This window comes from Ascaphus truei, chromosome 2 (assembly GCF_040206685.1).
Source record: "Ascaphus truei isolate aAscTru1 chromosome 2, aAscTru1.hap1, whole genome shotgun sequence".
NCBI classification, from domain to species: domain Eukaryota; kingdom Metazoa; phylum Chordata; class Amphibia; order Anura; family Ascaphidae; genus Ascaphus; species Ascaphus truei.
The window spans coordinates 491,238,840-491,266,649 of record NC_134484.1 but is presented as its reverse complement, the minus strand read 5'-3'; the positions used below and the strand labels follow the sequence as shown (position 1 = coordinate 491,266,649).

Sequence of the window (27,810 nt, the reverse complement as noted above, 5' to 3'; positions counted from 1 at the left end):
AGAAAGATCAGAAGAATTGTGGGTCGTTCTCACATGAGGCGTAGACTGATGCCAAGGTCAAACTACTGTTCTGTATTTTCCCTATCAGGATAAGGTATCTGCCCTCTACGTCTCTTAACTTTCTCTATTTTGAATGGGAAACTATTATGGAATAGTTTAGCTACCCCTTTTTTTTCTCCCTTGCTGATGCTAGATAAAACTGTCGGTAATGGCTGTCTAAAAACCTGTGGTTATGTCTGGCCCTGAAGTGGGTTTCCTGCAGAAACAGAACATCTATCCTTTTTTTCTTAGCTATTCTCCGCTTCTGCGGGCTGTTGAAGCCTTTCACATTTTGTGACACCCAATTTACAGGCATTGTGATGTGTGGGTAGGACTGCTTACCCCATTCTGTGCTCTGGTCTGGATGACCTCGCCGGTCGGTAGCTGATTCGCCTCTGGTCCACTTATTTCCAGCCGGTCTATTGATCGGCGCTTGTGGGGGGTCAGGACAGGAGGAGGGGGGGGAGACACTCACAGACACATACCAGGAAGACAAGACAACAGCAGATATAACAAACAGCATAAACAGCAGCTGTTTTGAGCTCTTTCCAGTCCTCGCGGATCTGAGCTCTTGCGCCCGGGGACTCTGTGTCCTTGCCTCCAACTCTCTATTCATACTCGCAAGGCTCCAGTTCTCTAGGAGTCCCACATTCCCCGGGACTTTCCCCACTGACCACGATGTTCCCTGACCAGTGGGGTCTAGGCCCATGCCTACTATCAGGGGAGCGGGGCTGCCGCCCATCTCCCGGTGCTCACAACCATTATTATGTCCAAAACTAAATACTCAGTGTAACTGTAATTGTGTAGTCCTAACACCCAGCTAATCTGGTGAACCCCAACTTGTAACTGTGTATCCATTTCCCGAACTCTCCAACTTGTGTAGGTTAACTGGCTTGTTGTGCTATCTCCTTTTTTAATCTAGTGTTTACCTAGCTCCCCCCCTTATCTCCATGCTATTCTTACCCTTCATCTGTTCCCTCTTAATCCCTACTCCTCCCCCCCCCTTTATTTCCTTCCCCCCCCTTTCCTTTCCCTCCCCGCTAGCTATACTGCCTGGTGCTCTTTAATGTACCACCCCCTTTCTGTGTTTTCCTCCTCCCCCTCCTCTGGTGCGCGTTCTCCTGAGTCCAGTTCCCCCCCCCCATCATCCTCCCCCCCCCACCAGTTCGCGTACCTCTGCCTCGAGACCTCGCCGCTCCCCCTCTTCACTTCCTGGAGGATCTTCATCTTGCGTCATCTCTAGGCGCCCGGCCCCTGACTGACGTCAGTGCCTCTCGTCGCCAGTTCGGGTAGGTAGGACCGCCTCCGTCCTCCTCTCCTCCTCTGCTCCCTCCCTTACCGCCCGCTGATCTCCGCAGCAGTTCTTTCGCGCCCTTGGCAGAGCCGCCATGTTAGCCCGCGAAGAATCCCTGCTTCTTCCCTGGCTCCACGATCTTTCTTTATGCAGTTTTGCGAGGCACCATCTTTCTTCATTGTGGGTATTATCTTCTCGGATTGTAACCTTGCAGTTTCTCGGAGGGGTACCCCAATTACGTTCTTGTAGATAGCCAACTTGGAACAGCAAACAACTTTGAACTCTTATAACTGAGTTTATTTATTAACTTATTCGTGTGCCCAGTACCTGTGGCATCGCAAGGGGTAACTTGCCACCCGATGTGCCAGGGGCGCTGGGAGTTCAACAAGGGGATTGTAACAGGGGACTTATCCCTGTTCAGTAATGTGTCTTTAATCCAGCAGTGTGGTGGTTAACCTCTTGTAGTTAATTACTAAACACCACCTGCCTGAATTAGATCGCTTAGAAAGTCTGTCTTTTGAAATAGGAAGTGAGAACTCTTTAGCTGACACCTGAGCTGAATTTAGAGACATTTGTCTTGAGCTCTGGCAAAAAGATAGCAGAGCGGCTTTCAAGACACAGGGAAAACTTCTAAACCTGTATGCTGACCAACCCTGGAGATAAAGGGAGCTGAAGCAGGGACAGTGAGAAGATTTTCCCTCCATACCACAAGGAACAGATAAGACTTTCATTCTTAAAAGACTGCTTATATCTGCTTATTACTCCCCCTGTGTTTGGATGAATTTCCTGATGAAAAGGAAAAGCCACAATAAAGCCTTATTATAATTTCACATTATAAACGACTCCAAGTGTGTACCTCTGTGAACGTCCGTCCACAGGGATATTAATGAAGATTCACGTCTCACCACAGAACTCAGGATTTATATTTATTTCTGTCCTTCCTGGTCTCGGCCGCCCTGTTCACTCTTGTCCAGGTTGTCTCCGTTGTCGGACGCTTCTCCGTTTGCGGAGGGAGCGTTTCCTTCACTCCTAGGCTTTTCAGGAACTCTGCACCTTCCTCCAGATGCCGCAGATTATGAGCCTTGCCGTCCTTAATCACGAGAAGCCCAAACGTGAAGACCCATCTGTATCTTATTCACTTATCCCGCAGAACTTTCGTCAGGGGTTGAAGGGAACGTCTTTTATATAGTGTAGTGGGGGAGATGTCCTGAAATACCGACAGTCTCACGCCATCGAATTGGAGTGCAGGGCACGCCCTTGTGATTCTGCATAACTCATCTTTTATTTTAAAAGTGTATTCGCAGGATCACGTCCCGCGGGGGGTTGTTTGGGAGAGGCTTCGCCTGCAAGGCACAATGGCATCTATCCAGCTGGAGCTCTGAAGGGGAGACTTATCTGGCAGCAGGGACTCCATTCACCTCCCCACGAAGTCCTCAACGTCCAGGACCTCCTCAGGTATGCCTCTCAGCCTTAAGTTGTTTCTTCTGTCCCTATTTTCTCCATCTTCCTGTTTATCCTCCAAATCCAACAGTCTTTGCTTTATTTGAGCAAGTTCTTGTCCCGTGTGCTGATGACATTCCATAGAGATATCCATCTTTTGCTCTAGTTCGTGTGTGCGTTCCCCTATATCCTGGATGTCTTTGCGCAGCCCATCAATTTCGCTGCGGAAAAAGTACTTTATGTCCCTCAGAAATTTCGACATGTCCTTCCTCAGGACTGGCTGCATTTCTGCTTCTTCTTCTGGGTCTCCTCGAACTTGCGTGGAGTCCGTATCGGAGCTCCCGCCCGCCGACATAGCTGTCTCTTCTCTGTGTTTCGCCTGGTCTGTATGCCAGAAGTAAGATCGCAGGTCTATCGATTTTCTTTTTGTGCTCTTTGTGTTCGCTCTCGTTATTGGCATCGCCGCCACTTCTGCGCTTCTTGGGGTGTACTTTGTGCTGTGTTTGGCCGGGTGTTTATTGTATTTATTTATTAAATTGCGCCGGGAACTGGCGGAGCCTTCAAACTAAGCCGCCATTCCCTGATCCGTTGCGCATGCGCCTCTCAATTGACTCTTTAAGGTCTTCCTCCAAGGTGAGTACTTCCTAATGTTTCTGGATTGAGCGGATTTGATCTATGCCGTGTAATAAACTGCGGATTGGACCCTTCGGGAGTGCCCTGGTCTCTCCTTGATTTAAACCCCCTGCCTAGAACCATTCAAACCATGAGACAGTAACTCAGCATGAGTACAGAGTTTGGCATTCATGTAAGCCTCCTCTGTATCCCTGTTCTGCAGCCCCTGACAGAAAATCTGTAAAAAATAATATGATGCAGAAAAAGATTAAAAACCCCAAAAATAAATGTGGTTTCCCAGAGACCCATAAAAAGATTAGCATACGACGGGGCAAAGGAGGTACCCATAGCCGTACCCCGTGTCTGCAAGTAAAACTGTGACTCAAATAAAAAATAATTGTGAGTCAATAAAAATGTGATGGAATCTAAAAGAAAAGTGCGAAGTGAAATAGATAATGAGGAGGACTGAAGGAAAAATGGAGTAGCCTTAATACCCTGGTCATGATCAATGAAGTATAACGACATAACGTCCATCGTAACTCATCTATAGTTCTTATGCAATTTAACAGCTTTTTTAGCACATAACAGATCTGTTTGAGTCTCTCAAAAAGGATGGTAAATGTTTAACTATCGGTTGTAACAAACCCTTAACATATCGCCACAAACCATGTCCCAAAGATCCAATGCTACCCACAATGGGCAGCCTTACTCTTTAATCTCCAGGACAACCACTCCTCAAACCCCAGCAGAATCCAATCCTCTGGCATCCTTCCTGATATTTTCAGTGACCATTCAATAGTGTACTGTGTAAGGAAAATTAAACCGCCCCATTCAAGCCCTAAAGTTCTCCTCACTAGAACATTTAAAAACTTTAACCCACAACAGTTTCTGGCTGACCTTACCAACTGCCCATGGCACAGAAATCGATTTAATTCCCGGCCCTGATTCTGCGCTCGACTATTTCCAATCACAGTTCTTAAAACTCTGCGATACCCATGCTCCACTACGCAAAATAAGGGTACGGGGGGCCCACCTTCCATGGGTTACACCTGACCTTATAGCACTCTACCAGTTCAGGGATGCCTTGTGGAAAAGCTACAAAGTAACTGGCACTACCAAGGATCTCAATCACTACAGATGCCTGCGGAACATGTGCACAAGGCAAACAAGGCATGCAAAAGCACAATATTACTCTGACAATCTCCACCAGAATATATCAAACTCAGGTAACTTCTGGAAGGTTATCAACAATATATTCCAGCCTCCTAACCATCAACAATCAAGTAATATCACTAAGGGGGATATTACTCTGACAAACCCCACTGACATTGCAAATGCATTCAATGATTACTTTGTGGGGTGTGCCACTAACTTATTAGCGAAACGCAGCCCAAACCACAAACCTGAATCTCATCCTGGGAGTACCCCTACAGTCCCACCCCCTCCCAACACTGCCCACAATTTTCAATTTGGCCCAGTATCTGAAGAGGAGATTATACAAGCGCTCCTCAAACTAAAACTAAGCAGCCAATGTGGACCCGACTTACTACAATCTAGGTTCCTACGACTTGGTGCCCCAGCCATTGCCAAACCAATTGCGTCCATAGTCAACTCTATCCTGTCTGCAGGCCATATCCCTAAGACCTGGAACACTGCCAGAGTTGTCCTAATCTTCAAAAGTGGGGACAAAAACACTGTCTCAAACTACAGGCCAATCTCACTTCTATCCAAAGTCATGGAAAAATGTGTCCACTCCCAATTAAGTGATCTCTATACCAAGACAAATTTCCCTAGCCAAATCCAATCTTGGTTTCGTCCCAAACACTCCACAGTAACTACCCTGCTAAAAGTTTGCAATGAAATCCAGTGTGGAATGGAACGGGGACAACTCACTTGTGCAGTATTCCTAGATTTTGCAAAGGCTTTAGACACAGTTGATCATGCTATCCTGCTTAACAAACTCCAGAGCTCTGGAATAGGGAAACATGCTTTAAACTGGTTTCAGTCCTACCTATCAGGAAGATCCGAACATGTGTCCATCTCAGGCTCTAACTCCAACCCCTTGGATATCAACCTGGGGTGTCCCGCAAGGCTCTGTTCTGGGGCCCCTACTCTTCTCAGTGTTCATTAATGATCTTCCCACAGCTTGTAAGGAAGCCTCAATACACATGTATGCAAATGACACAATCCTATATGAACACAGCCATAGCCTCTCTGACCTTCAACACGCTTCAGTCTGACTTTTTGAGACTCGAAAACTGGATTTCCCAAAACAAACTGTTTTTAAACACTGACAAGACTGTAACAATGGTATTTGGGACCAAGACTAAATTTGTAAAGCTTCCAGTGACTGAGCTCCTGATTAGAACCACCCTAACACCTGTCACTAGTTTTAAATACCTGGGCTTATGGTTTGGCTCCCACTTAACATTCGGGATGCACATTGATACCCTGACAACCAAGATCTATGCCAAACTAGGGGTACTTTACAGGAACAAATCCTCCCTAAGTCTCCTGGTCAGAAAGCGTATCGCACAGCAGATGCTAATGCCAATTATTGACTATGGAGACATGGTATATGGCTCGGCTCCTCAAACCCACCTTAGCAAATTTGACACCCTCTACAATTCAATTTCTTGTTTTGTTCTCCAATGCAACTACAATACACATCACTGCGAAATGCTCAAAGAACTAGATTGGCCAACACTAGAATCTAGGCGCAAAGTTCACCTTTCCTGTCTCGCCTTTAAATTCTTCATGGGCAAGCTACCCAGCTACCTGAACAAGCTCCTCACCCCTACCACTTGCAGCACTTATCACCTGAGATCAGACTCCAAAAGACTATTCATGGTCCCAAGGCTCAACAAAGTATCCGGACGTTCCTCCTTCTCCTTCCGTGCACCCCAAAACTGGAACAACCTACCAGAGACTCTCACATCCACCACCAGTTTAAGTTCTTTCAAATCTAAGGCTGTCTCGCATTTTAACCTGGTCTGTAACTGTTTCATACGCTCATAATATATATTTTCTTTAACTGTGCACGCAATGTCTTGTATATAATGTATACCCTGTTCATTTATGTAACTGTATTTGTAACCATGTATTATTTGTTTTACTCTGTGCCCAGGACATACGTGAAAACGAGAGGTAACTATCAATGTATTACTTCCTGGTAAAATATTTTATAAATAAATAAACCACTGGGAAACCTGGCAACAAGAAAAGGAAAATCCATCATGTAAAGCTGGGAGTGGGGGCGCTTCTTGTGATTTCACCTCCTGATATTGGTATAATATAATATATCTTGTAAAGAAATGTATTACTAGCCCTTCTGGCAGAAAATGACTTATGGCTGAAGATATATTATCTTCTTACCTGCTGGTGGTCATGTGATAGAAAACGGAAAAGGCGCTCCAAGGAGGAGGTGATGACAATAAATGTGCTAAATAATCTTAACTTAATAAAGTGAAAAACGTGATAAATACTGTGACTTAGTCCCAGGATATTAGGCAGCTTTCCGCCTGATTTAGGTCAGAAAGTGCAGGAATAGTGCAAAAGGATCCATGCCACAGCTTCACATTTACTCAGGCAGGTGGATGGAAAGACCAGGCCACAGTTTACAATGGGTCTAGTTCTCCCGCACCTGCTCTCCCAATTACAGAAACAGGTATATATGGCAGCAAGCCGTGCTGCTTCATTCTCTCTCCTAGAGCCTGGAGGCTGGGGGCACGCTGCTCCCCTGTATCCAGTTCGGGGAGGACGTCCCCATCATGACTTTCACTGTCTGGAAGAATTGCTTGTACTCTTGGGACGCTGTCCCCATCTATCAATTAAGCTATGCCTAAAGACTGGATATTATTGTGTATCTAGTGACCCTAAATGAGAGGGTATTGTTTAAGCTGGGGTACCAGGTTAGTTGGCTCGGCAACCGTTAGAGAGGCTGATACTACTGTATAGTTAGATCCCTAAAAAAAGAGAGAGATAGGTGTTACTTTTATGGTTTCTTTTGTTTCTTAAAGTGACGGTGTTTGAAATGTTTAGTGTCACTTATTTATTTATAAAACATTTTACCAGGAAGTAATGCATTGAGAGATACCTCTCGTTTTCAAGTATGCCTTGGGCATAGAGTTAAGACACTGATATGAGTAAACCGCTGGAGGTTAATGGCTGAGTGCCTCCAACATGTATCTATTGAATCTGCAGTCCCTTATTGGGATGAAATAAAACAGACAGAAGCCTGGAGTTACGCACTATACTGCTACCTCTTATTCTTGTGTTTTTTCTAAATAAACCCTAGAAGACTGTGTCGGTAAGAGCCCAGAAAGATGTCAGCGCTACGCAAGGGGGGCGTTTGTCACTTATGGTGGAGAATGTGGGTCGACCCTTGTGACGAGTTAGGGGGGCTGGCCCGGTAATAAAGGGGTTACACCCCAGCTGGCCACCCTTACCATCATGTGGGAGGCGAAGGGTTAACTGTAATAATGCTTATATGTGTTTTTATTCCCCTGCCTCAGTACAATATGTGTTCCCCCTTTTGGTTGTATGTATTTCACTGGTTACATGTGTTTCTACCCCTACAGTGTAGGCACCAAGCACATACACTGGGATCAGGTCGGGAGGGAAAGGGTTAACAGTGTTTGTATGTTTATGGCACTTTGTTCCCCTTCCCGCCTTTTTACCTCCCATTTGCAGCCCTGTCCCATAGGTCGCCATTGGAGCTCCATAGCATGTTAAGTGTTTTTATGCCCCTACCTCAGTACAAAATGTATGTCACTGATTACATGTGATTTTACCCTTACAGTGTATGCACCAAGCACATACACTGGGATCAGGTCGGGAGGGAAAGGGTTAATTGTGTTTGCATGTTTATGGCCCTTTGTTCCCCTTCCCGCCTTTTTAATCCCCATTTGCAGCCCTGTCCCATAGGTCGCCATGGAAGCTCCATGAAAGTCTATGGAGATTTCAAGGTTTTTGGCCCTATATCAAGAAAGACCAGCAGATGGCGCCCGAGAGGAGGAGCGGCGCTTCCCCATTGAAATAAACGGCGTAATGCATTTCAATGGGAAATACCTTGAGTCCGCTCTCCAGGAACTGAGTTGGCTGCCGGCCAAACCGCAGTATCCGAAAATATTTACAACCTCAAAGAAAGAGCTTTGATCCATAAATTACTATGGGAACTTGGTCACGGTCAAGTTCAAACATAATAAAATTGTAACTTTGGTTCTGGGGCAGCTAGCGGTCCAATTCTTTTTGCCCCTAGCTCATAGGAACTCCCTTACTCGACCCCAACCGGGTCCGACGGGCAATGGCCACGAGAAAGGTTCGCAGCCGCCACGAGGGTCGCCGCCATTGACCACAATGCCGTGAAAAGCCGCTAACTTTTAAAACGCGAAGTGCGAAAGTGTTAAAACCATTATCTCCAGTTCGGTAAGGACTAGAGGGCTGGGATCTGGCCACCATGCAATCACCGCTCCGGCATGATTGCATGGCAATTTCCAGTCCTCCCTGATCAACCGAACGGAGTATGGTTAACTGTTTAAAATTGTGTTTCTGCCATTGACTCCAATGGCGGAGAAATGCAATCTGTGCAACTTGCGGTTTTAAAATCCATTATTGTATCTCCGGTTCGGTGGGTCACAGCGAGCTGAAACTTGGCCACCATGGAGAGTCCCCTCCGGCATGAGGGCATGGCAAGTTTTAGCCCACTCGGCCCAACCGAACGGAATATTTTTATGTATATAAAATATTGTAAGTTCAATGTATTTTATGCCTACAGTAAGCCAAAAATGTCAAACTAAAAGACCATTTTACTTAACAGATATTTATACATATATATTTAGGCACTGTACTGTGTATGAGTTTCACTGGATGTGCTAAAACTGAGCCCTGTCTGTGTTTTATGTTCTGTCTCTGGTTTTAAATATATATTGCCATGCTCAGTAGCACTCCTCTGTGACACACATATGCTTATATACAGCTAAACCCCGTTATAACGCGCCTCGTTATACCGCGATTCGGTTATAACGCGGTTTTCCCGTGGCTCCCGTTTAAAAAAAAAAAAAAAAAAAAAAAAAAAATTTAAAATTTTTTTTTTTACATTTTTTTTTTGCACACTGCACACACTGCACACACTCACTGCACACACACTGCTCATTGCTCACACTGACACACTGCACACACACACTGCACACTGCACACACACTGCTCATTGCTCACACTGCACACACTGACACACTGCACACACACACTGCACACACACTGCACATTGCTCACACTGACACACTGCACACACACTGCACATTGCTCACACTGACACACTGCACTGCACACTGCACACACACTGCACACTGCACACACACTGCTCATTGCTCACACTGCACACACTGACACACTGCACACACACTGCATACTGCTCATTGCTCACACTGCACACACTGCACACTGCACACACTGCTCATTGCTCACACTGCACACACTGACACACACACTGCACACTGCACACACACTGCTCATTGCTCACACTGCACACACTGACACACTGCACACACACTGCACACTGCTCATTGCTCACACTGCACACTGCACACACACTGCTCATTGCTCACACTGCACACACTGACACACTGCACACACACTGCACACACACTGCTCATTGGACACACTGCACACACACTGCACACACACTGCTCATTGGACACACTGCACACACACACTGCTCATTGGACACACTGCACACACACTGCTCATTGGACACACTGCACACACACTGCACACACACTGCTCATTGCTGACACTGCACACACTGACACACTGCACACACACTGCACACACACTTACAGACACTCACACACACTTAGACACTCACAGACACTCACAGACACTCACACACACTTACACACACTTACACACACTTACACACACTCACACACACTCACACACACTCACACACACTCACACACACTCACACACACTTACAGACACTCACACACACTCACAGACACTCACACACACTCACAGACACTCACACACACTTACAGACACTTACAGACACTCACACACACTTACAGACACTCACACACACTCACACACACTCACACACACTCACACACACTCACACACACTCACACACACTTACACACACTTACACACACTTACACACACTTACACTCACAGACACTCACAGACACTCACAGACACTCACACACACTTACAGACACTCACACACACTTACAGACACTCACACACACTCACAGACACTCACAGACACTCACACACACTTACACACACACTCAGACACTTACACACACTCACAGACACTTACACACACTCACACCCACATACACACACCCATATACACACACACACTTTCTCTCCCATATATACATACACACACACACTCTCTCACTCTACACAGACGGGGGTGGGGTCGGAGCAGAGGAAAGGCCGCGACCAGCACCACCACCCGGTCCCCCCTCCTCCCGCGCAGGCAGCGGGAGCACCGGGGACAGCGGTGGGGAGAAGAAACCCCCCGCTACCACCTCCATGCAGGCAGCGGGATCTGAGGTAAGCGGCGACCTGAGGGACATCCCCGCTCCCATCTCCTGCCCCGCGGCCTGTCCCGCGGTGACAGGGGGAAGCGGGGACAGGAGGGACATCCCCGCTCCCATCTCCTGCCCCGCGGCCTGTCCCGCGGTGACAGGGGGAAGCGGGGACAGGAGGGACATCCCCGCTCCCATCTCCTGCCCCGCGGGCTGTCCCGCGGTGACAGGGGGAAGCGGGGACAGGAGGGACATCCCCGCTCCCATCTCCTGCCCCGCGGCCTGTCCCGCGGTGACAGGGGGAAGCGGGGAGCGGAGGGACATGCCCGCTCCCATCTCCTGTCCCGCGGGATGAATATGCGCTAAAGCGCGGCGGCCATTTTTTTTCTCGCGACCCCGTTAGTAACGCGGTGGTCTCGGGGTGGACCCCGAGACCCGCGTTATAACGGGGTTTAGCTGTATATGTTGTGGTTATTTTGGGGGTTCAATAGGAGCTTGTTAGGTGTCCAGTATGTTCTACTGTGTATGACTACATTTGCATTTGCAGGTTTATGGCCCTTTGACCCCTTTCCTGCCTTTTCAGGCTCAATTTTGAAGCCTGTCCATAGAAGCCCCATGCAAGTTAATGGAAATTTCAGTGGTTTGGGCCCGATATCATAGAAGACCTGCAAGTGGCGCCCGATAGGAGAAGCGGAGCTTCCCCATTGAAAGTGACTGGAGTAATGTATTTCAATGGGATTCCTCGAAGCCGACCTCCAGGAACGAGCTGGCAGCCAGCCAGACCGCAAAACCGCAGAAGCGGATACAATGTCAATGAGGAGCTTTTATCACACAATTAGCGTGCGAACATAGCTTCGGTCAAGTTCACCACCAATTAGCATGGGAAACTTTTGTTCTAGGGCATTCCGAAATAAAATTCTTTTTGCCCCTAGCCCCTCACTCGACCCCAATCAGGTCCGACAATTAATGGCGACGAGAAAGGGTTGCGCCGGCCACGAGTCCAACCGTTGACCGCAATGGCGGAGGGAAGCCGCGTGGCTTTTAAAATCCAAGTATGAAACTGTGTAAACTGAAACCTCATAACTCTGGTTCCGTGGGGACCAGAGAGCTGGGATTTGGCCAGAATATAATCACTGTTCCGGCATGACTGCATGGCAATTTCCAGCCCTCTCCCCTCAACCAAACGGAGTATGGTTAACTGTGAAAAGTATGAGTTGCCCATTGACTCCAATAGTAGCGGAGGCCCTATTGATTCTTATGGCGGTAGAAGCCGCAAGGTAAACGGCTAAGTTAAAAACTGAAAAAAACTGAAGTCCATAACTCCGGTTCTGTGCGGAATAGAGAGCTGGGATTTGGCCACCACGTAATCCTCGTTCCGGCATGACTGCATGGCAAATATCAACCATCTCTGAGGAACAGGACGGTCAGGTAAATTGTTTAGTTTGGGTTTCTGCCATTGACATCAATGGCAGAGAAATGTAATTTCTGTAAATGTGCATTTAAAGTGTATTTCTGTAACTCCGGTTCGGTGGGTCCCAGCGAGCTGAAAATTGGCCACTGTGTAGAATCCCCTCCGTCATGAGGATCTGGCAATTTGTAGCCCGCTTGGCCCAGCCAAACGGATTATAATATAAATATAATTGTGGAAATGTACTATATTTGGTGTCTGGCATAAAAGCCCGGGAAGGACACCGGCTCTGCAGTATGTTTATGTTCAGGGGGCGACTGTAGGTCTACAACAGGCCCCCTGGTCAAAGGCTCCCCCACCTTGATTGTATATGCTGGGGCGGAATAGAGCAGGACCTGAGTTGTTCTGTAGGTGTTATACATCACACCTTCTGACTGTCACGGTAGACTCCTGTGGCGGGTAGGATCTCGGTGGCCGGAACAGCAAGAGCGTAGTAGGGGCCACAATCAGAGGGTCCGAGGCAGGTGGCAGACAGCGCAGTCGGGTAACAAGCAGAGGTCAGCAACGAGGAGACTGGAACAGGACAGGGGAGCAGGGACAGGTCTGGGAGCAGGGGCTGAGAACGGGGAGCAGGGACTGAGACCAGGAAATAAACAGGGACAAGCCAGATTACCAGCAAGGGCCTTTACTAAGAACAGAATCAATATACAGGAACAGGTCAGGATCAAAGACAGAGGCATAGGAGTCTGACTTGAAACAAAGGCAAGGGAACAAACAGGAAGCCGAGCTATAAGACAGAGAGAGGAGCAACAAGAAGACAGACACGCAGACAGAGGAACCAGAAGACAGCAGCACACCCAGTGGACAAAGAAGAACTATGGCTAGGCAGGAGGTCTAGGCGACCCTGACACAGACAAAGGTTTTCCTGCCCAAACCAGACTAGGGGACACCGGTCTGTTGGGAAGAGGGCTAGGGAAATGAGCCCCTGATTAGAATGCCCACCCCTGGGGGCAGGTATTCCTTTGCTTCCAACGTGAGGTGGCAAAGGGTAATTGGGTAGAGGTAATTGATAACCAATACCTGGCACCCAATGCTATGGTATAGTGCTTAAGTCCTATATAACTGATTGTAAGCTCTATGCCCATTGTCTTCGATCATGTCTTCATTTTTTATCCTGTGTTGATGAATGAATTGCTAATCCAGATTACTTCATTGCCCCATCTAACGTAAGTGTCCATATTCTCTATGTAATTTGTATAATCTTATGTGTTCACCTTTTTCAAGGAATAAACTTAATTTATCATATCTTAGCCGTATGCGATTCAACCCAGTGATATTTTTATTTGTGTGTATTATTATAACCCTGGACAAGCCCAGTGTTCTTCGTGATTCTACCTGACTGATACCTGATGAACTGCTAACCTGAAACCTGGTTATTTCATTGGCCCGTCCTTAAGTGTATATATTCCGTTTGTTATTTGTCCAACATTGTGTGTCCACCTGTCTTTTAAGGAATAAAATCTCTTTATTATATCACAGTCATATTCAATTCAAGTTTATTTGGTGTATATTATAACCCTGTGGCTACAACACCAATCTCAGTGTGTTTGCAAATAAATGCGGGGGTTTAAAATGGCCACCCAGCCAAAGTAAAGTACAGACTGAGTAAAGTCTATCCTACTGTGTATGACTACCAGTTCTGCATACAGCATACACAGGGAAGTGTGTGAAAAGTATTGACGCAATAGCACCCCCAGAGGTCAGGGTGAAGAATACACCTGAAAGAGCAAAAATGGAGGAAAAAATGTGTTTAATGCGTCATGTGTCTGACCACATAAAGTTGTGTCCTGTCAGGAATGAGTGTCTGAGTACCCAGTGTGTCCCCGCAGAGCAGTATGAGAGGGAGCACGAGAGGGTCCAGAAACTGAAGAATGAGCCAGAAGAGCAGAGATGCTGCTCCATCCCCAACAGTCAGGAAGACCAGGAGAAAGAAACCTGGGAAAGACAAGCTGATGGGACCCTAGCAACGAGATTTGTAGAGGCCCTAGACGTAATGAAGGCAGAGTTCCTAAATGTAATGAGGGATGTGTTCATGCACACAGAGCCAGCGCCAGGAAGAGATGGAGGCTCTGAGAGCAGAATTACGAGATGTACGCAAGGAAAATAATTCTCTCACAAGTGGACTAAACGTATTGAAAAGGGAGAAAAGCATTCAAATTATTCAGAAGCCCTGCAAAGCTCTTATCCAAAGGAAGAAGGGAAAGAGAAAATGATCGGCGTATACGCGCCTCAACTATCGTCCTACAGGCTGCCTACAGAGGGATGAAAACTCGTCAGTTTAATCATCTAGTTCTCCCTCACCTGCTATCCTAATAAAGGAACAAGTATGTATGGCAGCTAGGTTTGCTGCTTCATTTTCTCTCCTAGAGCCTGGAGGCTGGGGGCACACTGCTCCCCTGTATGCAGTTTGGATAGGACGCCCCCATCATGACTTTCACTGTCCGGAAGAATTGCCGGGACTCTTGGGACGCTGTCCCAATCTATCAGTTAAGCTATGTCTAAAGACTGTGGCTATTAATGCGTATCTAATGACCCTAAATGAGAGGGTATTGTTAAGCTGGGGAACCAGGTTAGTTAGGGAAGGGTCCCTTGAATTTGTTTTCAAAAAATGCGTTTTATCGCATCTATTGATGGTCAGATACCCATAACTCTGCATTTCCAACCTTTATACGTGTCTGAGAGCCATATTGCACTTCTAACTGCTGCATGTGGCTTGTCCCAGAACACCCAGCAGGCCTGGGGACTTCCTATGAGAGGCAATTAACCATGAATATTCACTAAATGTGACCATGCTCCTTGTAACAAGATAACATCCCTTTGTGCAGACAAAGGGGAAAAGGTACTCACCAGAGACAGGAAATGGAACAGTTTCACTCTTTATTGGGGTCAGATGTTCCTCAGTGTTCGGTTCTTCCTTCTCTGACTTAATCTCTAAACTCTCCAGCACAACCACTGGGAAACCTGGCAATAAGAAAAGGGAAACCCATCATGTAAAGCTGGGAGTGGGGGCGCTTCTTGTGATATCAGTATACAGAAATACTCTATACTGATCCCTATGGGGGAGGGGTGAAGTGATTGATTTTACTTTGTTATTAACCCTTTGACTGCTGAAGTAGTATTAACCCCGAGTGCTGAAAACATTTTGGAGCTACCAATGTTCAAACCTCAATAACAATAATATCCTCAATATAACCTTAGATAAATCATTTCTTTCATTAGGACAGGTATCTTATAATTGTATGCACGCTTTAATATTATTTACCAAAATATTGTACCCATTTCAGTCCATTTTTAAACAGACTGAATACAGATAAGTGAGGATGTAATGGTACTTACCACAAACAGGAAATGCATCTATTTCTTCCTTTATTCGGGTCACATGTTCCTCAGTGTCTGTCTCTTCTTTCTCTGACTTAATCTCTAACCTCTCCGATACAATCACTGGGAAATCTGGCAATAAGAAAAGGAAAACCCATCATGTAAAGCTGGGAGTGGGGGCGCTTCTTGTGCTTTCACCTCCTCTGATATTGGTATAATATAATACCTCTTGTAAAGAAATGTATTACTAGCCCTTCTGGCAGAACATGACAGAGGTGAAGATATATTATCTTCTTACCTGCTGATAGTTCTATAGGAAAATAAGATTCGTTTGGGTGTTTGACTCACATAACTGCCAAATAATCAGATATTCCCCCCTTGCATATTCCAAAGACACTAAAATATCTCCTCTACTCACTTATCAAGCGTGGATCCATGCTGGGAGTGGGCAGTGCTGCTCTGGGAGGTGCGGGCAGTGGGCAGCGCTGCTCTGGAGGTGCGGGCAGTGGGCAGCGCTGCTCTGGAGGTGCGGGCAGTGGGCAGTGCTGCTCTGGGAGGTGTTGGCAGTGGTCCTCTGGAGGTGCTGGCAGTGGGCAGTGCCGCTCTGGGAGGTGCTGGGAGTGGGCAGCACTGCTCTGGAGGTGCTGGCAGTGGGCAGCGCTGCTCTGGGAGGTGCTGGCAGTGGGCAGTGGTCCTCTGGGAGGTGCTGGCAGTGGGCAGTGGTCCTCTGGGAGGTGCTGGCAGTGGGCAGTGGTCCTCTGGGAGGTGCTGGCAGTGGGCAGTGGTCCTCTGGGAGGTGCTGGCAGTGGGCAGTGGTCCTCTGGGAGGTGCTGGCAGTGGGCAGTGGTCCTCTGGGAGGTGCTGGCAGTGGGCAGTGGTCCTCTGGGAGGTGCTGGCAGTGGGCAGTGGTCCTCTGGGAGGTGCTGGCAGTGGGCAGTGGTCCTCTGGGAGGTGCAGGCAGTGGGCAGTGGTCCTCTGGGAGGTGCTGACAGTGGGCAGTGGTCCTCTGGGAGGTGCTGGCAGTGGGCAGTGGTCCTCTGGGAGGTGCTGGCAGTGGGCAGTGGTCCTCTGGAGGTTAATCCATATGTGTTGGGTTTTAGAATGTGCCTGTATATAAAACAGAATTGGAATGATCAGTTTTTTTGGAGAAATATACAGCATTTAGTATCAGCTCTTTCACACCTAAATCATTAACCCCAAAAGGAGTCGGAGAAGACAGGGGCACCAAAAAACACACATGGTCCATCCGCAAACAGGCACTTAATTTCATACACTGCAAAACTTTAATGGCTCAGGATTGTGTCACAACATAACCATCTAGAAAAGTATAAAGAGTCGGAGATTAGCAGCCAAAAGACCAGTAAAGTCCCCATAGTGTAACATAGTAACATACTGTACTGTTCCATAGTAAGAATAAAACGCAGATACAGTACATGAGTGAGACTTTGATAAATGCTCCCGATACTCTCTCAGGTCCAGCAGTTCTGCTCCATACTGACACAGTCTCACTTTCCTATTTCATACGGTGAGAAGTGGGTAATGCAGAGGAACCAGTGCAGTAACTTCCCTCACCTTACCCCACCATAATAAATAGGGGGGTTTGATCCCTCACACCCTCATTAATTTGTTCCTCGATCACCTCCAGTTTCTCACATTCAGCACATTTGTACCTGGCAGGACATGCTTATATAAAGGAATGCCTGGGGAAACACTGACATGTTACTCACTGATTATTTATTTTCCCCTGGTCTCTCAATGTCAGCACATGACATGAGGGAATAGGCTCTGCCCATCTGAAGGTAGGACACAGACTTCTGACCTGCTCACACCCTTATAAGCCCCGTCCTATTATGACGGGATCACTGCTTCCCGACCCAGATAATTTCCAGCGGAATAGTTATATTCTGATACTGAATCAAAAGCTCTATTCTCTGTGTTATATCTGTGGAACGTATCCACACGTATCATACAAGTATTGTAAACACAATAAGACAGTCTGTCTGTGAGTGGGTTTATTGGCTTTGCATCTCATCCCAGGCTATGTTTAAAGCAGCAAGCATTGCCTTAAGGGGTTTCCATGTAATAATGGACTTGACAAAAGTACATACACACACATACATACGTACATACATACATACATACATATATATCCCGGTCCCCTTGGGCTTTCCAGTACCCCTCCTCACCTTGGCGGCAGTCGCGGGGGTCTGCCGAACACAACGACTGACCCGTCAGCTGGCCGCAAGAGTGGGTGCGGGCGGTTGCTGGGTGCTGGTGCGGCGGCGATCACGTAGCCAGGTACTCCCGGCGGCTCCCATTGCAGGACGCCGCCATCTTCTTTTGCTTGGCGCATGCGCAGTGAGGGCAGTAAATGCGGAGGCCTTCGGCTAGCTCGCGCATACGCAGTTATAGCGCGTGAACCCCCACCAATCAGGAGAGACTATGGGCAGGGACTACATGTCACATGAGCCTCAGGAGCGCCCCACATGACGCCAGGGAGCCAATAGGGCTGCAGTATCTCCCTGCTCTCAGGGATTGATACATTTTGCGCGCTGGGAAACACGTCAGTCGGCGCCAGGAGAGTCTAGGGGAAGGAGGTGAGGGTGCAGGGGTCAGTGACCCACTGCACTAGGCCAGCAGCCCCCTAGGCCCCAGTTAGCACCCGAGCCACTCAGTAGATTGTGTTACTGCAGGGACAGGCCCGAGGTTAGGGAACCTGCCCCTTTAGCATATACAGAGCCAGTCAGGGACACAGCGGACGCTGCGCTTCCTACCGAGGCCTGGGATCAGGCCTACTCCGCAGAGAGAGCGGAACTGTACCCAGGGTGGACGACCCTGACCGATCATCTCGCTGGTGGAACCAGGAGGTCGTCGGACCCTTTTTGAAGATCTTTTGAACGCCCGGGTGCCGTCGCACTGGGCAGGTATTGTTACTCACGAGCACCACCTACAGAGTACTCACACATAGTGGCAGCGCTGACCACGGGACAAGGGGGTTATTCTGTGGACACGGTGTGGGGGTACACGGTAGTGGGCAAGGGGTATACACTCAGAAGTGGGAGTGAATGACATTGGGACTTATAGAGTATAAGGAATATATGCATGTTCAGTAAAGGATACTTTTGTTGATTCATACCAAGTGGCTGTCATTGGTTTGAGTCCTGTGAGGGGCCCCTCCCGCCATGTCGGGATCCCTCCCAGGTGGAGGCGTTGCACCACGAGAGAGATAAATATGTACCCCAGGCTCCCCGAGCGGAGGCTTGGGCTCCTAAGGGCCACACAGGTAATATACAGCATCAGAGCGTCTGTGTTCACAGGGAACACCCATTACACACACATATACACACATATATATATATATATATATATATATATATATATATATATATTCTAAGCAGAGTTATGTGAAATAATTATATAAACATGCTTAAGATGGCATTCAAAATGAGTTAGTATGTACATACCAACAGCAATTGTATGTATTTATCTATATAGCACCATTAGTGTACATAGCGCTTCACAGTAGTAATAAACGTGACAATCATATAAATAACATACAAATAACAGATCATGGGAATAATCGCTTCAGACATAAATGTAACATTTCGGAGGAGTCCCTGCCCCGAGGAGCTTACAATCTAATTGGTGGGGAGAACGTAGAGAGACAGTAGGAGGGCATTCAGGTAAGTGCGTCTGCAGGGGGCCAAGCTTTATGTATCGTGTATAGAGAAGCTATAGCCCATAACACACACAGGATGCTGCCCCTGTGGTAATGAAGGAGTTAAACGCCAACCAATACTCCCTCAATCTAATTACTTTCTAACTCTATTTAATAACTTTCCCAATCTTATCCTCACTGATTCCTAATGTTAATTCCCAATGTAAAATAACCCCCATTATCTCCCAGTCCCTGTGATACAGGAGGAGTAACCCCCCCAGTGCCAGAGGCCCCCCCTCACTATCAGAGGCTCAGCCTCTCAGGCTCCTGTGTGTAAGGCTAAGGCCCCGCTCCCAGAGTCAGCGCACCCGCACTGCTGACAGGCGGTGCGCTGAGATACACAGACCGCGATATGCGGTCTGTAGGGAGCGGGAGCCGGAGCGGGTGGTGGGCGGTTTGACAGGGAGGGGGGGCGTGGCTTGAGCGGAGGGACCCGCTACTCTCCCACCCCCCCTCCCTCCACGGACTCGGGCTGGAGCTGGAAAGTAAGTTTAAACACACGCAGGCACTCATTCATACACACAGGCAGGCACGCACGCGCGCACACGCACACACACACACACACACACACACACACACACACACACACACACAGACAGGCATGCACACAGAGAGGCACTCACCTGCTTTCACTCCACACTCCTCCCCGCTCCCCGAAGCCTCTCCTCCTCCCGAAGCCTCCCCTCCCCATTGGCTCACAGCCACACACGTCACGCGTCGAAGCTAGAAAACACCATTCTGTGGTGTCTCCAGCGGCTGACGCGCAACAGCGTGTAGTCAGCTGTGCAGCCAGTGGGGACCGGGACCGGCTCGCGAGGATTCCCCTGCTGGTGGGGAACTCGCGACCCGCCGCCCGCGCCAACGAGCGCAGCGGGACCGAGGCCTAAGGAAGCTGAGAACAGCACTGGGATAATGTGCACAGGTCACACAAGGGAGGGGAAGGGAGGAGGAGGAAAGCACTTACCCAATAACACAGGCTGAAGATCTCTGTGCAGCAGGGGGTGGGCAATGTGAGGGGGGCACAGGAAAAGGGACTTAGAGGCTTCAGAGCCTGTTCCTCAGTGTGTCCCCCCCTCAGTGCCTGAGATGTGCACTTTATCCCCCCCTCACTGTGTGTGTACTTCCTATGGAGGGTGGGGGGAGCCCCTGTGATCTCTCAGTCCTTCCCTGTGGGAGTGACCTGGATTCCCCCCTCAGGATGTGGGACAGTCTGTGCTCAGGGTCAGTGTTTCCTGCCGGAATCAAACCTCACACACCAGGACATCCGGCTGCAGCAGCGGGACCATAGAGAGGGAAGAGGAGGGGCCAGAGCGCCTCTAACCAGCTCCTCCTGAGCTCATATGGAACAGTGACCCCTGGTGGGCTCCCAAGCAAGGTGCGGTGAGTGCCCCCTGGTGAGAGCTGCACATGGTGCTGGCTGTGGGCTGGTGAGAAACATAGTGACAATCTCACCCCCATCTCCCACCGTATATAGTGCGGTCTGGTGATATACTCTGTGCGGTGTGTCTGGTGATATACTCTGTGCCCGTGTGTGTAGTGACATCTGGTGATATACTCTGTGCTGTGTGTGTAGTGCCGTCTGGTGATATACTCTGTGCCCGTGTGTATAGTGACACCTGGTGATATACTCTGTGCCCGTGTGTGTAGTGCCGTCTGGTGATATACTCTGTGCCGTGTGTGTAGTGACGTCTGGTGATATTCTCTGTGTCCCTGTGTCTGGTGATATACTCTGTGCCGTGTGTCTGATGATATACTCTGTGCCCGTGTGTGTAGTGCCGTCTGGTGATATACTCTGTGCCCGTGTGTGTAGTGCCGTCTGGTGATATACTCTGTGCCGTGTGTAGTGACGTCTGGTGATATACTCTGTGCCCGTGTGTGTAGTGAGGTCTGGTGATATACTCTGTGCCGTGTGTGTAGTGACGTCTGGTGATATACTCTGTGCTGTGTGTGTAGTGCCGTCTGGTGATATACTCTGTGCTGTATGTATAGTGACACCTGGTGATATACTCTGTGCCGTGTGTGTAGTGCCGTCTGGTGATATACTCTGTGCTGTATGTATAGTGCCGTCTGGTGATATACTCTGTGCCCGTGTGTGTAGTGCCGTCTGGTGATATACTCTGTGCCGTGTGTGTAGTGACGTCTGGTGATATTCTCTGTGTCCCTGTGTCTGGTGATATACTCTGTGCCGTGTGTCTGATGATATACTCTGTGCCCGTGTGTGTAGTGCCGTCTGGTGATATACTCTGTGCCCGTGTGTGTAGTGCCGTCTGGTGATATACTCTGTGCCCGTGTGTGTAGTGCCGTCTGGTGATATACTCTGTGCCGTGTGTAGTGACGTCTGGTGATATACTCTGTGCCCGTGTGTGTAGTGAGGTTTGGTGATATACTCTGTGCCGTGTGTGTAGTGACGTCTGGTGATATACTCTGTGCCCTGTGTGTGTAGTGACGTCTGGTGATATACTCTGTGCCCGTGTGTGTAGTGACGTCTGGTGATATACTCTGTGCCCGTGTGTGTAGTGACGTCTGGTGATATACTCTGTGCCGTGTGTGTAGTGAGGTCTGGTGATATACTCTGTGCCGTGTGTGTAGTGACGTCTGGTAATATACTCTGTGCCGTGTGTCTGATTATATACTCTGTGCCGTGTGTCTGGTGATATACTCTGTGCCCGTGTGTGTAGTGACATCTGGTGATATACTCTGTGCCCGTGTGTGTAGTGACGTCTGGTGATATACTCTGTGCCCGTGTGTGTAGTGACGTCTGGTGATATACTCTGTGCCCGTGTGTGTAGTGAGGTCTGGTGATATACTCTGTGCTGTGTGTGTAGTGACGTCTGGCGATATACTCTGTGCCCGTGTGTGTAGTGACGTCTGGTGATGTACTCTGTGCCGTGTGTGTAGTGAGGTCTGGTGATATACTCTGTGCCGTGTGTGTAGTGAGGTCTGGTGATATACTCTGTGCCCGTGTGTGTAGTGACGTCTGGTGATATACTCTGTGCCCGTGTGTGTAGTGACGTCTGGTGATATACTCTGTGCCGTGTGTGTAGTGACGTCTGGTGATATACTCTGTGCTGTGTGTAGTGAGGTCTGGTGATATACTCTGTGCCGTGTGTGTAGTGACGTCTGGTGATATACTCTGTGCCGTGTGTGTAGTGACGTCTGGTGATATACTCTGTGCCGTGTGTCTGATGATATACTCTGTGCCGTGTGTCTGGTGATATACTCTGTGTCCGTGTGTAGTGACGTCTGATGATATATTCTGTGCCGTGTGTAGTGACGTCTGGTGATATACTCTGTGCCCGTGTGTGTAGTGAGGTCTTGTGATATACTCTGTGCTGTGTGTGTAGTGACGTCTGGTGATATACTCTGTGCAGTGTGTGTAGTGACGTCTGGTGATATACTCTGTGCCCTGTGTGTGTAGTGACGTCTGGTGATATACTCTGTGCCCGTGTGTGTAGTGACGTCTGGTGATATACTCTGTGCCCGTGTGTGTAGTGACGTCTGGTGATATACTCTGTGCCGTGTGTGTAGTGAGGTCTGGTGATATACTCTGTGCCCGTGTGTGTAGTGACGTCTGGTGATATACTCTGTGCCGTGTGTGTAGTGAGGTCTGGTGATATACTCTGTGCCCGTGTGTGTAGTGACGTCTGGTGATATACTCTGTGCTGTGTGTGTAGTGACGTCTGGTGATATACTCTGTGCCCGTGTGTGTAGTGACGTCTGGTGATATACTCTGTGCCCGTGTGTGTAGTGACGTCTGGTGATATACTCTGTGCCCGTGTGTGTAGCGATGTCTGGTGATATACTCTGTGCCCGTGTGTGTAGCGACGTCTGGTGATATACTCTGTGCTGTGTGTGTAGTGAGGTCTGGTGTTATACTCTGTGCCCGTGTGTGTAGTGAGGTCTGGTGATATACTCTGTGCTGTGTGTGTAGTGAGGTCTGGTGATATACTCTGTGCTGTGTGTGTAGTGAGGTCTGGTGTTATACTCTGTGCCCGTGTGTGTAGTGGTGTCTGGTAATATACTCTGTGCCGTGTGTAGTGAGGTCTGGTGATATACTCTGTGCCCGTGTACTTCCTATGGAGGGTGGGGGGAGCCCCTGTGATCTCTCAGTCCTTCCCTGTGGGAGTGACCTGGATTCCCACCTCAGGATGTGGGACAGTCTGTGCTCAGGGTCAGTGTTTCCTGCCGGAATCAAACCTCACACACCAGGACATCCGGCTGCAGCAACGAGACCATAGAGAGGGAAGAGGAGAGGCCAGAGCGCCTCTAACCAGCTCCTCCTGAGCTCATATGGAACAGTGACCCCTGGTGGGCTCCCAAGCAAGGTGCAGTGAGCGCCCCCTGGTGAGAGCTGCACGTGGTGCTGGCTGTGGGCTGGTGAGAAACATAGTGACAATCTCACCCCCATCTCCCACTGTATATAGTGCCGTCTGGTGATATACTCTGTGCGGTGTGTCTGGTGATATACTCTGTGCCCGTGTGTGTAGTGACATCTGGTGATATACTCTGTGCTGTGTGTGTAGTGCCGTCTGGTGATATACTCTGTGCTGTATGTATAGTGACACCTGGTGATATACTCTGTGCCGTGTGTGTAGTGCCGTCTGGTGATATACTCTGTGCCGTGTGTGTAGTGACGTCTGGTGATATTCTCTGTGTCCCTGTGTCTGGTGATATACTCTGTGCCGTGTGTCTGATGATATACTCTGTGCCCGTGTGTGTAGTGCCGTCTGGTGATATACTCTGTGCCCGTGTGTGTAGTGCCGTCTGGTGATATACTCTGTGCCCGTGTGTGTAGTGCCGTCTGGTGATATACTCTGTGCCGTGTGTAGTGACGTCTGGTGATATTCTCTGTGTCCCTGTGTCTGGTGATATACTCTGTGCCGTGTGTCTGATGATATACTCTGTGCCCGTGTGTGTAGTGCCGTCTGGTGATATACTCTCTGCCCGTGTGTGTAGTGCCGTCTGGTGATGTGTGTAGTGCCGTCTGGTGATATACTCTGTGCCCGTGTGTGTAGTGACGTCTGGTGATATACTCTGTGCCCGTGTGTGTAGTGAGGTCTGGTGATATACTCTGTGCCGTGTGTGTAGTGACGTCTGGTGATATACTCTGTGCCCTGTGTGTGTAGTGACGTCTGGTGATATACTCTGTGCCCGTGTGTGTAGTGGCGTCTGGTGATATACTCTGTGCCGTGTGTCTGATTATATACTCTGTGCCGTGTGTCTGGTGATATACTCTGTGCCCGTGTGTGTAGTGACGTCTGGTGATATACTCTGTGCCCGTGTGTGTAGTGACGTCTGGTGATATACTCTGTGCCCGTGTGTGTAGTGAGGTCTGGTGATATACTCTGTGCTGTGTGTGTAGTGACGTCTGGCGATATACTCTGTGCCCGTGTGTGTAGTGACGTCTGGTGATGTACTCTGTGCCGTGTGTGTAGTGAGGTCTGGTGATATACTCTGTGCCGTGTGTGTAGTGAGGTCTGGTGATATACTCTGTGCCCGTGTGTGTAGTGACGTCTGGTGATATACTCTGTGCCCGTGTGTGTAGTGACGTCTGGTGATATACTCTGTGCCGTGTGTGTAGTGACGTCTGGTGATATACTCTGTGCCGTGTGTGTAGTGACGTCTGGTGATATACTCTGTGCCGTGTGTCTGATGATATACTCTGTGCCGTGTGTCTGGTGATATACTCTGTGTCCGTGTGTAGTGACGTCTGATGATATACTCTGTGCCGTGTGTAGTGACGTCTGGTGATATACTCTGTGCCCGTGTGTGTAGTGAGGTCTTGTGATATACTCTGTGCTGTGTGTGTAGTGACGTCTGGTGATATACTCTGTGCCGTGTGTGTAGTGACGTCTGGTGATATACTCTGTGCCCTGTGTGTGTAGTGACGTCTGGTGATATACTCTGTGCCCGTGTGTGTAGTGACGTCTGGTGATATACTCTGTGCCCGTGTGTGTAGTGACGTCTGGTGATATACTCTGTGCCGTGTGTGTAGTGAGGTCTGGTGATATACTCTGTGCCCGTGTGTGTAGTGACGTCTGGTGATATACTCTGTGCCGTGTGTGTAGTGACGTCTGGTGATATACTCTGTGCTGTGTGTAGTGACGTCTGGTGATATACTCTGTGCCGTGTGTGTAATGAGGTCTGGTGATATACTCTGTGCCGTGTGTAGTGAGGTCTGGTGATATACTCTGTGCCCGTGTGTGTTGTGACGTCTGGTGATATACTCTGTGCCCGTGTGTGTAGTGACGTCTGGTGATATACTCTGTGCCGTGTGTGTAGTGAGGTCTGGTGATATACTCTGTGCTGTGTGTGTAGTGACATCTGGTGATATACTCTATGCCTGTGTGTGTAGTGAGGTCTGGTGATATACTCTGTGCTGTGTCTGTAGTGAGGTCTGGTGATATACTCTGCTGTGTGTGTAGTGACGTCTGGTGATATACTCTGTGCTGTGTGTGTAGTGTGGTCTGGTGATATACTCTGTGCCTGTGTGTGTAGTGAGGTCTGGTGATATACTCTTTGCTGTGTGTGTAGTGAGGTCTGGTGATATACTCTGTGCCCGTGTGTGTAGTGAGGTCTGGTGATATACTCTGTGCCGTGTGTGTAGTGAGGTCTGGTGATATACTCTGTGCCCGTGTGTGTAGTGAGGTCTGGTGATATACTCTGTGCCTGTGTGTGTAGTGACGTCTGGTGATATACTCTGTGTCCGTATGTGTAGTGACGTCTGGTGATATACTCTGTGCCGTGTGTGTAGTGAGGTCTGGTGATATACTCTGTGCCTGTGTGTGTAGTGACGTCTGGTGATATAGTCTGTGCCCGTGTATGTAGTGAAGTCTGGTGATATACTCTGTGCCCGTGTGTGTAGTGAGGCTGGTGATATACTTTGTGCCGTGTGTGTAGTGAGGTCTGGTGATATACTCTGTGCCGTGTGTGTAGTGACGTCTGGTGATATACTCTGTGCCCGTGTGTGTAGTGACGTCTGGTGATATACTCTGTGCTTTGTGTGTAGTGAGGTCTGGTGATATACTCTGTGCCCGTGTGTGTAGTGACGTCTGGTGATATACTCTGTGCCGTGTGTGTAGTGAGGTCTGGTGATATACTCTGTGCCGTGTGTGTAGTGACGTCTGGTGATATATTCTGTGCTGTGTGTGTAGTGAGGTCTGGTGATATACTCTGTGCCGTGTGTGTAGTGACGTCTGGTGATATACTCTGTTCTGTGTGTGTTGTGAGGTCTGGTGATATACTCTGTGCTGTGTGTGTTGTGAGGTCTGGTGATATACTCTGTGCCGTGTGTGTAGTGAGGTCTGGTGATATACTCGGTGCCGTGTGTGTAGTGACGTCTGGTGATATACTCTGTGCTGGGTGTGTAGTGACGTCTGGTGATATACTCTGTGCTGTGTGTGTAGTGACGTCTGGTGATATACTCTGTGCCCGTGTGTGTAGTGACGTCTGGTGATATACTCTGTGCCCGTGTGTGTAGTGATGTCTGGTGATATACTCTGTGCCCGTGTGTGTAGCGACGTCTGGTGATATACTCTGTGCCGTGTGTGTAGTGAGGTCTGGTGTTATACTCTGTGCCGTGTGTGTAGTGAGGTCTGGTGATATACTCTGTGCCGTGTGTAGTGAGGTCTGGTGATATACTCTGTGCCGTGTGTGTAGTGACGTCTGGTGATATGCTCTGTGCCGTGTGTGTAGTGAGGTCTGGTGATATACTCTGTGCCCGTGTGTGTAGTGACGTCTGGTGATATACTCTGTGCTGTGTGTGTAGTGACTTCTGGTGATATACTCTGTGCCCGTGTGTGTAGTGACGTCTGGTGATATACTCTGTGCCCGTGTGTGTAGTGAGGTCTGGTGATATACTCTGTGCCTGTGTGTGTAGTGAGGTCTGGTGATATACTCTGTGCCATGTGTGTAGTGACGTCTGGTGATATACTCTGTGCCCTGTGTGTAGTGAGGTCTGGTGATATACTCTGTGCTGTGTGTCTGGTGATATACTCTGTGCCGTGTGTGCAGTGACGTCTGGTGATATACTCAGTGCCCCTGCTAGCTGATCTTCTTTCTCTGCTTACTCCTCCCCCTGCCACTTATTTCCCCTTTCTGCTTCAGCTCGGAAGGTACTTCCTCTTTTACATGTCGGCCTCACACAGAGAAGCTATAGCCAAGGCCTGCACAACATACGGCCCCGATGGCCCCCTCAACCCCCCCTTCCCTTCCTTGGTAGGGAAAGAGTGCGCTCCACCGGTGTGACGCGCTGCGCGGGGGTGTGGGGAGAACCCAGGACAGAGACAGGAGGGTGGGACAGGTTACCTTGTTCTCCTCAGGTGGTGCAGCGCCTCCAGCCAGTAGGGATCCCCTGGGGTCTCCAGAGGAGAGACCCCCACTG

General features: G+C 48.8%; 1 protein-coding gene across 1 annotated transcript in view; it reads right to left on the bottom strand.

The window, feature by feature from the left end:
* The window catches only part of LOC142488074 (uncharacterized), a 41,078-nt gene extending 20,391 nt beyond the window's left edge, over positions 1–20,687 (bottom strand). Inside the window, exons 1-5 of the mRNA XM_075588450.1 lie at positions 20,392–20,687; positions 17,896–18,977; positions 16,128–16,816; positions 15,728–15,841; positions 15,239–15,352 (exon numbers count right to left, since the gene is read on the bottom strand). Coding sequence (XP_075444565.1) covers positions 15,239–15,352; positions 15,728–15,841; positions 16,128–16,816; positions 17,896–18,062 — 1,084 coding nt within the window. The 5' untranslated portion in view covers positions 18,063–18,977; positions 20,392–20,687. The remainder of the gene's footprint in view (positions 1–15,238; positions 15,353–15,727; positions 15,842–16,127; positions 16,817–17,895; positions 18,978–20,391) is intronic.
* Positions 20,688–27,810: the final 7,123 nt, after the last annotated feature.